The sequence below is a fragment of the Rattus rattus genome, chromosome 3, assembly GCF_011064425.1.
Source record: "Rattus rattus isolate New Zealand chromosome 3, Rrattus_CSIRO_v1, whole genome shotgun sequence".
Lineage (NCBI taxonomy): Eukaryota > Metazoa > Chordata > Mammalia > Rodentia > Muridae > Rattus > Rattus rattus.
In genome coordinates, this window is record NC_046156.1 from 4,258,409 (window position 1) to 4,271,227 (window position 12,819).

Genomic DNA, 12,819 nt, shown 5'->3' on the forward strand with positions numbered 1-12,819 from the left:
TTTATTATATTCCTACCGCAGTTTCCCCTCCCCATTCCCCAACTTCTCTGCCCCCTCTCTCCCAGATCCACCTTCCCTCTTCCTCCTCCCTTCAGAGAAGAGCTGGCTTCCCAGGGACATCAAACAAATAAGGCATAGACAAAGCTACAATAAGACCATGAGCATCATATTTCAAATTGGTCTAAATGCCATGGGGCAACACCCATGGATGACAGGTAAATGTGGTACCCTCATTTAACTTTTCCAAGATAAAAATCCTGAGACTTGAGGAAATAGTGAGGCCTATTTTCATTTTCATTTCATTTTATTTTATTTTTTTCTGGAGCTGAAGACCAAACCCAGGACCTTGCAAGCTAAATCCCCAACCCCAAGGCCTGTTTTTAAAAATGTAGCCTCATACTGTCCTTTTCATGAAAGCTACCATCCAGCCAATCCTGGCATTTCTTGATCAAGTCCACGACTGTGTCCTTCTCATTGTAGTATTTGTCCACACTGCCCTACCATACAGAAGAGCAGAGAATCTAGATGAAGGCACTGAGATCTGAAATTCAGCTCATACAAACTTCATAGATTTCTGTGCTTCAGAGTGTCTCAGTACTCCAACTAACATATCTGTAACTTCACTTTGAAAAGCCAATTGATTAGGAATACAATGCTACTAAGGGTGATTAGTTTTTAATGTTAACTGGAAAGTTGAATGTGACTTTTTTCTTGCATGTGATTTTGTTAGATGTACAAATGGCTCTAATAAAATTAAGTTATTAAATTTATGGAACCCTTTCTAACCTAAATGCCAAACTGCCCTGAAGAAATGCCCTTCCAGGGTCTGAGAGAGGACTCAGTGCTTAAAGCTCTGGCTGCTCCTGCAGAAGATCTAGGGTTTCAGTTCCCAGCCCCCATATGGTGGTTCATTCCACCTGTCATTCCAGCTCCTGAGGACCCAATGCCCTCTTCTGGCCTCCATGGGTACAGTGACATATGAGATGCACAGATAACAGGCAATATCTATATACACAAAAAGTAGGACGAAAACTCTCTTTTTTAATACTATGTTCATTCTGTCTGTTATACATCATCTATCTGTCTCCATCATCTACTTATATATCTATTAATATCTATCTACCTATCATCTATCTAAATCTATATATCTATTGCTATCTATCAGCTACTTAGCTATCATCTAGTGTATCTATCATCTATAAAAATCTATCTATGTATCTATATACAGTGCTAGCTATCATTTATTTATCATGTATCTATCATCTATTTATTTATTACTATATATCTATTATCTATCAACTATCTAAACCTATGTATCTATTGTTATCTATCAGATATCCATCTATATCTAGCTATGCATCTACATATTGATATTCATCTATATTTATTATCTATCATCTATCTATATCTATATTTATATATTGCCATCTATCATCTACCTACCTATCAGCTATATATCAGCTATCTATCTATCACTCATTTATGCTATCTATCATCTATCAATTTTGTTTTCAAGTTTACATCACATAAATTGTAACATTGGGATGAAATGTTCCATGTATTTATTTTATTAGCAGTCAAAGAACTTGGCTATAAAGGCACTAAGCTTATAGACATCAATGAATTCTTTCCTCCAACTACAGTTTAGAAAACTTTTACTAAATGATCAGAGAAGCAAACTTGTAGTGAATTTCTGTGTTCTATCTACTGCATATCCATGTGCTTTCAGGGATGATATGTTGTGAGTAGCTAAATATTAACATGTGCAGACATTTTCTGGAAATGTTTGTGTATCTTCTAGTTAGAAAGGTCTACCATTCTATCTCTAAACTCCATTGAAGTAATAGAGAAACGGAATTTTGATCTTTAGCATCTTTGTGTGTGACACAATGAACCATCACCATATGTCTGTGAGAAAGAGGTGCAATGGCCATCTTGTCAAGATGTAATTTCATATGACTCACCAAACTTTTATGGAGAGGAGGGGAGACAAAATGTAAAATAGTGATGAACGGCTTTTATTTATGTAACTGTGTTTATTGATAGTAAATGTGGAAATTAAAGCCACTTTGCAAAAAGAAGCTATTGCTTTTGATTACTCAGAGCCAGGCCACATACACTCTTCTCCTTGCTTCTCTCCTTCTCTTCCTCTGCATCTTCCTCCTTGCTTCTCTCTCTCTTTCCTAGTCCAGTCCCAGCTTTATCTCCTCCACCTGCTCTCCTCAGCCTGTCTCTCTTATTTCCCTGGATTTGTCCCTCCACACCTAATACATCTCTTCTATGAGATTTACTGCCTGGTATGATTCTCTCATTTGAAGAATCCAGGAAGTCAAGAAGCAAAGAACTGAAGAGGGGAAGAAGCCTCTCCTGAGCTCCTGAGCTCAGCTGGGGATACCCTCCCCTGGGAGCTGCAGAGCTGTTAGAATGTCGAACTCCAGATCAGCCAGAGATATCCTCCCTCATGGCTGCAAGTCCTATGCCAAGGAGGTTTCCTCTCTAGAACCATATGGTTCTTAGGCTCTTATATCTCAGGATGACATTCCATTGGAACACTGTCCCATCTCAGAGCTGTATGGTTTCTGGGCTCCTGAGTCTCAGGATACCTTTCTATCAAAGCAAGACAGTCAACATAATTTGCATTAGAGAAGCAATGTTTTTGTCTCAATGTGATAAAGATCACATCCTGATAACTCAAGAAGACTCTTTCTAATTGGATCTTTTCGGGCCACTAAATCAGACTTGATTGCCTTGTGAGTGAATGAATGATTGCCATGAGAACATCCCAAGGTGTCTGACAGAAGTTAAGTCCATTTCCAGTCTATGTCAGAGTTCTCTAGAGGAACTGAACTGATAGAATTTATCTGTCTGAATGTCTATCTAAAGTGGATTTATTATAGTGGCTTACAGGCTGTGGTCCAGCTAGTTCAACAGAGTGGGGAGGGGTGGGAGGGGAACACCCATAAGGAAGGGGAGGGGGGAGGGGGATGTTTGCCCGGAAACCGGGAAAGGGAATAACATTCGAAATGTATATAAGAAATACTCAAGTTAATAATAAAAAAAAAAAAATTAAAAAAAAAAAAAAGAAAAAAAAAAAAAGAAAATCTAAGAACCCAGTAGTTGTTCAGTCTATGAGGCTGATGTCTTAGTTGGTCTTCAGTGTATGCCAGAATCCTAAAGTAGGCTCTAAAGCCAGTGAAGAAATGAACTTGCCAGTAAGGAGAATGAGGACAAGCAGGCAAAAAACAAAGGGTTTCATTCTTCCTTGTTCTTTACAGAGGCTGCCAACAGAAGGTGAGCCCAGATTAAAGGTGAATCTTCCCACATTAAAAGTGGATTAAAAGTAGGTCATTTCATCTCAAAAGATCCAGATTAAGGGAGAGTGGGTCAGGGGAGTAATAGGGTGGGGGTAGGGGAGCTGGAAGAACTGGAGGGAGGGAAAACTGTGGTTAGGATGTATTGTATGAGAAGAATTACTTTCAATTAAAAAAAATTCCCTTGTAGGTGTATCCAGCTGCTTGGGTCTTGGTTAATTCCAGGTGTAATCACGTTGACAACCAAGAATAGGCATCCTACAGTCTTTTAAAAGAATTTCCAATACATGGGAGAGTGTTTCTGAAATGCTACTGGTCTGGGAATGAGTTCACCTAGACAAAGGAGCCCTTACAGGACACCTTGTGTTTTTCATATGCAAACTAGAAAGCATTGTTACCACGTGGCAAGAACAGAATTGTGAGAAAACAAGAATTTTTGAGTACACAGACTGCCTCATTGTAATGTAGATATATACAATTCCAGAAAAGAAAAGATTTTTTTTTAAAAGGGGGAAAAAAAAGACCTCACTCAAAATGTAATGGAAACACAAAACCGTCTTCCTTCTTGTCAGCATTCTGAAGAATTTGACTGAAGATGTCCAAAACATGAACCAGTTGTCTACCAACAGGAAAGATGTATTTCCAGAAACAAATTTGATTCAAAAAAAAAAAAAACCCAAAAAAGTCTGTTTTTCTTCATGTCAGCACAGAGAGCAGGTGCTGCCTTCTGATTAATTAAATCACAAGATGTTCCTCATGCTAAAATCTGAGCAAAGGAAATAGAAACAGAAATGGCGGGTTTGCATGGATGTAATTTCTTGTATTTATTTATTTACTTGAAATTATCCAGAATACCACATGTCCAGCTTGTAAGCTTGTCTTCCAGACCACGGACTGCAGTGGGACTTGGTGTGTGTGTGTGAATTTTGTTTTGTAAAGGACAACAGCATGAAACAGTTTCAAGTCTCCACTAACCATTTCTTAAGGAGTCTGTTAAAAATGAGCTATTGACCCTGTTTTTGCCAGGTCACCTGTCAAACTGTGTTGCAGGCCGATGTGGTGTTTCCAGGCAACCACTGTCTCTATCAACCAAGCTACTTAGAAAGCTACACAGGCATTTTCGGTCTACGGCTCTGTTAGGGTTTTTAGAACAATCAGGAGACCTTTGTTCTCTATGGCTACCCTGTTGCAGTCCTCGAGGATTATTTTCTAAGACCCTTTTTCTAAATTAAATCCCCATACTCTTAGGCATCCCCCTGGGCTTGCAGTGCTTGTTTTAAACACAATTCTGAGCTGCAGGAAGTGTGAATAGGCCTTGGTTAGTGTGAAGTTAACATTTTGAGCGTTAAAAAGGTCAAAATTAATGAAGCCAGAAAATACCCCTTTTCACCAAGTAACTCCCTCATGCTTTTAGCAACCCACTTGAAAGAAAGGACGGAAGTGTCTGGGTGGACCTCACATCTCCATGGGCTCCCCAGTCCCAGCAGCCAGTCAGAGTCATCTACTGCAAAGGAGGCTCACCATTTTGCATCATCACACTGGAAGGTGTGTGGAGAAGTCTTGTCCTCATCTGTTCGTCTTTCTTGTTGTCGATGCTAAATACCTATTCCACTAATAGTAAATGTTCCCAGCGTACAGTCCAAAGACTTTCCTCAAGTTTTTTTTTTAACAAATATCCCCAAATGCATGTATTTTTTTTTTAAACGGAGCAGACCCATGAAGTGATGTAGTCCTCGCAGTGTTTTTTAAACTTTCTCCATGTGTCCCAGACTATTGAGTGGCGGTTTGTGAGATAAACAAGCTAGAATTGTTAGAATAGAGAATATTAGATGTGTAGATAACCTAGATTTTTGTTTGTCAGCTACTGAAAGAGAGATTATATTATCAAAGCTCCAATATTGTTAATTTATTTAATTTGACTGCTGTTTGTGCCAGGGTCTCACTACGTAGACCACTCCGGCTTTGGACTCACAGAACTACACCTGCCTCTGCCCCCTGAGGGCAAGGGAGAAAGGCCTATACCACCTCACCCAGCTGCTTTAGAATGTCTTACATCACATTGCTTTAGGGCAAATTTTGCTACAGTGAATACGTCTGTGTTATTTATGACCATCAGCTCCTACCACCAGACCTGGACATACAGGGTCTCTGAACCTTTCCTGGAATTTGAATTCATCCAAGTTCTGTATAAAAGGTGGTGAACCTTTGTTAGATGCAGAAGCAGCCACCCTTACAGATCTGGCACCATTCAGTTGGATTCCCTTTACCCCAGAAGCATTGGCTTATTAATTTCAGTGTTCTCACCAGGGAGGTATGTGGTTTTGGACTGTCCTGTTTTCTAACTATAATACTTTTTTTCTATTTCCTTCAATTGGGAATTAATGTTCTCTTACCATACACACACAAAGTCATGTTTTCTATGCCTTCTGAACCAAAGTAACACGTGTAAGATTTGTATCACATTTGAGGACAAAATATAAATATATTCTCTACATTGCATATAGGATGCATTTAAGCCTCATATTTCATGGGGGCATTGGAAAATAAAAGGGTAGCTTATAGTCAACATATGCATACACAAAAAAATCTATATGTTGGTGTACAAATGGGGATATATGCCTAGATGTCTGAGACATATACTTCCTGCTCTGAGTCTATTGGGAAGCAACACACACTGGAGGGGTGTGCACTCCACATGTGGCTCCAATGCTCCATTTAGTAGATAGTATTTCTGACAACATGAAACTATAGTGGTGTTTTCTACCTTAGACTAGACTCAAAACCAAGGCATTGAAATCCAGTGAATGCCTTTGTAAGAAATGGAACATCATGGTTCATTTCAATATGCTTTGGATGCACTTAAAGCTCACCAAAAATACCAGGTAACAACTTGGGATCCACTGCATGCACAGACACCAAACTCAGAAGCTATTAATGATGCCATGTTGGGCTGGCAGACAGGAGCCTAACATGGTTGTCTTTTGAGAGGCTCTACCAGCAGTTGACTGAAACAGATGCAGATACTTAACAACTATGGACTGAGGTCAGAGACCCCTAAGGAAAAGTTAGGTGAAGGATTGAAGGAATTGAATGAGATTGGAACCCCACAGGAAGAACAACAGTATAGACAAAGTGGACCTCTCAGAGCTCCCAGAGGCTAAGCCACCAATCAAAGAGCATGCATGGGCTGGTCTGTGACCGCAGCTCATATGTAGCAGAGGACTGGCTTGTCTGGCCTTAGTGGGAGAGGATGTGCCTCATCTTGTAGAGACTTGATGCCTCAGGGAAGGAGGATGCTGAAGATGGGTGAGGGTGTGTATGTGTGAAGGGGGATGGGTATCTGGGGGAGCACATTCCAAGGCAAATGGGAGGGAGGATGGAATGAAGAACTCCGGGAGGGGGACTTAAAAGGGAGGGAACATTTGGAATGTAAATAAAAAATAATCTAATTAAAAACTAATTTCAAGTAAGCAGGAAGTCCAGTTGCCTCTTTTTCGAGCCATTGATTGCCTGGCACTTCCAGTCTATCTTAGGGATGAGAATTACAGTCTGCTATGTGAGTTATGAGGTATCTCAGGAAAAAAAAAGGAAGAATCTAGATCTCCAGAATACATACTAATTGAGGCTCTGATTTATATGAACTATGGAACTAGGCGAAGTGTAAACATGAATGCTGGATGGGAGTTCGGATTGGGGGCTACTGACACCGAGGGAGCGGGAAGATGGTACCTCCCTCAAGTACCCAGCCAAGGGATGAGGGAGCAGACAGAGTGTTGTGATTAGGGCTTTTCAGAGCTGGTGCCCAACCATGCAGAATGTTAAAATCAACTCCCCCGATTAGACCACTGAGTGTCTAGAGCTCTTACTGTGAAGTGAGGGTCTCAGTTCTGACAAGGTAGAATATAAGGTGAAATGTTAGGCTAGTGAGACTGTCCTGAGGTAGGAGACTCTCTTGTTCTTGCATCAGGTGGTGCTCCTAGAGGCAGCATAGACCCTAATTTTTGTCCACAGACACCTTTGGTTTGCTTACCAGTTTGGTATGTGGATTCCTAAATCCTTTCTCTAAACTTGGTGTCATCTGGTGAAAGTGTCTGTAAGCCAGACGAAGGGCATCCCATCTGGTATTTGGACATCTTAAACGTACTATACTTGGGTCCTCACATCTCTTCTCAATAGTTCACATGACTTTTTATTCCCTCACATATGCAGGTAATATTGAGGTGCCTGTGTTCCGATCTGTTGTATTCTTCATGCTTTGGTCCCAGGCTTGGTATATGCTGATTCTGTTTCCATTATGCAATTGAATTCAGGACAGACATCCAAAGGACAGGAAGATGAATTAGAGAAGAATCAGACATCTCAGTGTGTTTCACTTTTTGTGAGAGGAGAAGTTTGGTGTATGCTTCCCCAGAACTGCAGTTACACCCATGTTTATAAGTAGCCTATTAAACCAATTTGATGTTTTGTTTGACCTTTTATATAGTTCCAATTTAGTTTTCATTTTTAATATGTATTTTTGATGTGTCTGTGTATGTGTCTCTGTGTGTGAGTGCATGTGTGTCTGTGTGTCTATGTGTGTGAGTACATATCTTTGTGTATGAATGATTGTGTGTGTTTATGAGTGTGTGTGTCTGTGTGAGTGTGTCTATGTGCATGTGTGAGTGTACGTGTGTCTATGTGTTTCTGTGTGTGTGTCTGGGTGTATGAATGTGTATGTGTGTGTCTATCTGTGTATGAATGAATGAGTATGTGTGTATATGAATATATATATGTGTATATATGATATATATGAGTATGTTTTTATGAGTGTGTGTGTGTGTGTGTGTGTGTAACTGCACATGAATGCAATGTCTGTAGAGGACAGAAGATGACATCAGATACCTTGAAGCTGGAGTTACATACAGTCAGTTATGAGACATCTATTTGTGTGCTGGAAATCAAGCTTGGATCCTCTGTAAGAGCGTCACCTGGAGAATGCTGGGATGTCTCTCTCTCCAGCCCCAACCTTCCCACCTCTCCAGCCCCAACATTCTGATTAGTGTTGGTGTAATCACAGATAGGCAGACTTAGATAAGAGGGAGTAAATCAATCACTCTTGTGGAACAGACTCATTTATATATTGTAGTATTTGCAGAGCAGGCTTTGCCTAGAAAGCAAGATGTGGAAGAGAAACTGAATTTAGATGCCCCGAGGGGGTGTGCATATTCTTTGTTGCTTTATCCCCATTTCTTTTAAGAAGCCGCTGACTTGGATAGGCATTTGGATGGCCAGTTTGCCTGATCACTGGATTTTACCCCTCAGGCTCTACCGGAGACGTGTCCCACTTCAAGTAAACACTCAAAAGAATATGTATCTCCAAAAAGTTAATTTTGGACAAATGTTGTGCATATTGTCAGACCTTTAGGGAACCATAACGGATGCAGCTTGGAGTCCTTGAGAGCCCTGGAGTTCAAGTTCTCACACTACTTTGCCGTGCAGAGAGACAGGAGACAATGGGAGAGCAGGCCTAAGCTGCCCTGTCTTTGCTTCTCGGACTAAAAGAGTTTAAAATGAGTCAAATACATACTTTAATTGATAAACTGACTTTATATTCACCTATTGGAAACAGTACAACATATTTTACATCAGATTATGAAATATGGATGTTTTACTAAAGACGGGAAGGGAGTTTTCCAGTCTTTAAAGTAAGTACATTTCAGAGGATCTTAAGGCAATACCATTTATCCATATTCATATCTATTGAAATACTGTACACCCACACACTTCAATAAATAGTTAGAAACCTGACCTCTTTTTAAAATCATTTCTGGAGTTCAAAAAAAACAACTTTTATTGAAAAGATTAAATAGGTAACTTTCAGCTGTGTTACAAAGCTAAGCACAATGGGTAAATTAACAATTATTCAGTAATTTGATCAATACCATTGATTGACTTTGATAGTTCAGTTGCTCAGAGTGTTCAGACTTCACAGATTGGGTTCTTCTCTATATGTGTGCAGTTTTGTCCTGAATTATCCGAGTGATTCTTAGCTTTCCAGTCTACTTTCTAGATATAGCATACACGTTATGAGAAGATAATTTTTCAGTGAAGCTGTGAACCCCAAAGTGACTTTATGTTTGAAATGCTCTCTCTCAAATGTCAGTGTCTGCAAAAAGCACTCAGTACTGGGCCTGGGCAGTGCCAATCATTCCATCAATTCTGCCCAGCAGGACCACAGGGCATAGCAGGACTTAGTTTTAGAATAAGATCATTGGGAAAAAATTAGGCCATTTGCAGTTAAACCAAGATCGCAGCCCAATAAGGCTCATCAGCAGAAGATTCCAGATCTCCCCCCACTCCCTCTCCTAATCTCTTCACTTCCTTCAGTCATTTCTGTTTCTCCCCCATACTCTTTTCTTTTCTTCTTTTTTTCTCATTCCCCTTTCTCTACCATCGCTTTCTTTCCTCTTTCTTTAAAAATTTAGGGGCAACAAAAGGAATCCCACAAAGGGATATTGTGGAAAACATAGTGCTGAAATGAACGGCTAAAGAAATTGTTGTAAATCAAAAGATAAATTAACTTCATAAGACTGCTATTCTGAAATTGCAACAATCTTGTACAGTCAGGACTGATAAAATGGAGCAATCAGACATTTCAAATGCCCGTCAATGTAAAATCACCTACTTGAACATTATATGCAATACATTCACACAAAAAAGCAAATACTGTAGCCTTATTTGAACAATACTGAACTCATAAATACTCATGGTTTCACTCTGTCCAGGCGCCTAAGGACTATGCTGCTGTAATACAGAAAAACATAGCGGATGCCTCCTCTATTAAAATGTCACTCAAGAAAAGTCTCTTCTAACATAAAGGCAAACACATGTAGCTACTGAGCTATGACTGTCCTTGGTCACACTCTATGGAAAAACACCAGACTCCACGAATTCGGAATCATGACAACACTTAGAACTAATTATTTGGTTCATCTGTATTTTATACCTCAGTTTACCTCACATGTACCCTACACACCTTACACAGAGGAGGCATTTTTAACTCTAGGGAAACGGTCACTGTAGAATACGCATTCTCCAACTGCTTCTCTCCCCAAACAGCGGTTCAGGTGGCCAACACTCCAGGGTAGCACCGCTATCTCTAATAAGTAGGTTACTGTGGAGTGTGCTACTTTAAAGCTGCAATACAAAGAAAAAAGTTCTGTTGTTTGCTCACTAATTCCACAAAGAACATTTTTTTTGTAGCAAATCACCTAGAAATTTAAATGCCATAATTTTCAAAATTCCCTTTCAATATATCAATCAAAATGACATAAATTTATTACAGCTAGTAAATTTCATAGCATTATGCCACATTATTGCCATTTCATGGGAAGACTATGTATTTATGTCTCCTCACTTATGATTCATTTTCCTAATTAAAACAGATTTATGGTGTTTTTGGGGGTCTAAAATTTGTTTAGGAAAAAATAAAAAATTTAAAGCCATCCTTTTAGGGCAAGACATGAACTATCTAAAATAATCACTGTAAAAGTCCTTGTGTGTAGTTTTGAGAGTAGGTCTTTAGTTAGGGTGTGAAGAAGGTCACTGTAGAAACCTAGGCGTGCTGAAATTGGCAACTTCATCAGACCTGAAAAATGGCTTTCAAGGCTCTGGTCTTTCTTTGGTCAAAAGGAAGACCACAAGCCTATTCCTGTAATATAGTAGTTAGACTAACAGCATTTTCCTTCAAAAATGTAGTTTTGTTCTTTAAATAGAAAAAATGTAATATTCACAATCATTTAGTGATTAACATATCCCATGATGCCCTCCTCCTGGTGTGTCCATGTGGTTGCATCTCATATGTGTGTGGTAAGATGCAGGGAAGCATGGTGAGTCTTCAGGTTTGGCATCGGTTCGAGTGGTAGTGACTAGCAAGATTTTGGTGAGGAATTAGTTACCTCAGGGCTGACCTGTTGTGCATGGATGCACGCACAGCATTTGTTAAAACACATTTTGGGATTTTAAAGAACGTAAGACGCATTTCTATCAACCAAATCGCGGAAAATCAGATGGAAAGTCTGCAGGGTTTCTGTCAGGGTAACTTACTAATGTCACAGCCTAATCTGAGCACTCATGGCCTCACAGCTCTTGGGTGACGGGGCTGCGGTCCATGCAGAGAAGCCGTCTTAGGGCATCAACTTGAATAATGCGGGAGACAGCTGCTTTATGAGGTGTCTCTACAACGGGTTGTGCTGTCCTGTGATGGGTTATACTTTCCAACAGTGGCACTAATATTTAACCCGAACTTCAATCATGTTATTAAATTGTTTTATCAAGAAAGCTGAGATGCTGTGGGCAAAGTTCTCAGGCCTCATGGGAAATGACTAGACACACCCTAACAGCTTCTTGACCACCCAAAATGGGGTGGGGTTTAGCTTGTTGGTGTAATTTACTTTTTCTTTTTTTGCTTCCAAATTGCAAGGTTTAGGAAAACATTAAGTATTTGTCAGAGACAAAGAGATTATTTTTTATGAAGGCACACCCATGCTGAAATTAGAAGGAGAAGCATAGCGAGTTATATTACAAGGCTCATTTCCAAAACCTGGATGTCATGCGAGCAGGGACATCTAGATATGTGTTATATTTTGAAGAAATGATCTGAAGGCAATATTATTTGAATTTTTATCAAAAAAGAAAAAATGCATCTTTGTAAATGTGGGTTGACTCTTATTGAAACAGGGCGTGGAACCCTTGTATTGCAGCCTTAAAGAATCATGGGTTCACTGCAATATTTGTTATGTAAACTACAGCCGGAAGCCTAGCAGACCACGACTGAATGCTCTTGAAAAGTTGTAGATTACAAACATGAAATCACAATTAATATCCTCTAAAAGTAAGTTCAGACCTTTCACATCTTAAAAAAAGGGACAATGTGCAGTGCTTCACAAGGTCGTGTGTCTAATCAAAAGGAGAGGAGAATGAAAGTATTTACACAACCAGCGATTCCACAGACAAAAGGCGTCACCCGCGTACAGACGGCCGATTGTATCCCACGCTGCTTCAACCTAACTGCACCAGATTGGATCCAGCCGTCAGCACTCCCAGAGACTCCTTGAAAACCTTTCATGGGTCTTTAGATTCATTGTAGGATGGCATTCTTCAGGTAGAATATGCTGATGACAGAAGAGAGTGTCAACGCAAGGCTCCAGCAGGAGAAGAGGTCACAGGCGCTCCCAGTAATTCCATACTGGGCTGTGCTTGGAGCTGCAAAGGAACGGAAGAGAAGTCAGTTAAATACAGTTCTCATCTTAACAATTGGGGTGGTGCTGGGGGCAGAGATGGTGAGGCTTATCTGGACTCTTGGGATTATCTTGATGTCAATTTTCTCAAGGGTAAAAGAGCAATGATAAAATCCACCTGGCAGAGCCGTGATGTAAACTGGAGGTGAGTAACAGGATACTGTTACTCCTCCTATGCGTACTATAATTATTTGTATTCAAAGGCAATAGTCACTTATGCATACATTTTC

The 12,819-nt window shown here is 39.9% G+C and overlaps 1 protein-coding gene across 1 annotated transcript in view; it reads right to left on the bottom strand.

Annotated features, from left to right (window-relative positions):
- Positions 1-8,861: 8,861 nt before the first annotated feature.
- Positions 8,862-12,819, bottom strand: part of Negr1 (neuronal growth regulator 1) — a 429,098-nt gene continuing 425,140 nt past the window's right edge. The window contains exon 6 of the mRNA XM_032897116.1: positions 8,862-12,554. Coding sequence (XP_032753007.1) covers positions 12,430-12,554 — 125 coding nt within the window. The 3' untranslated portion in view covers positions 8,862-12,429. The remainder of the gene's footprint in view (positions 12,555-12,819) is intronic.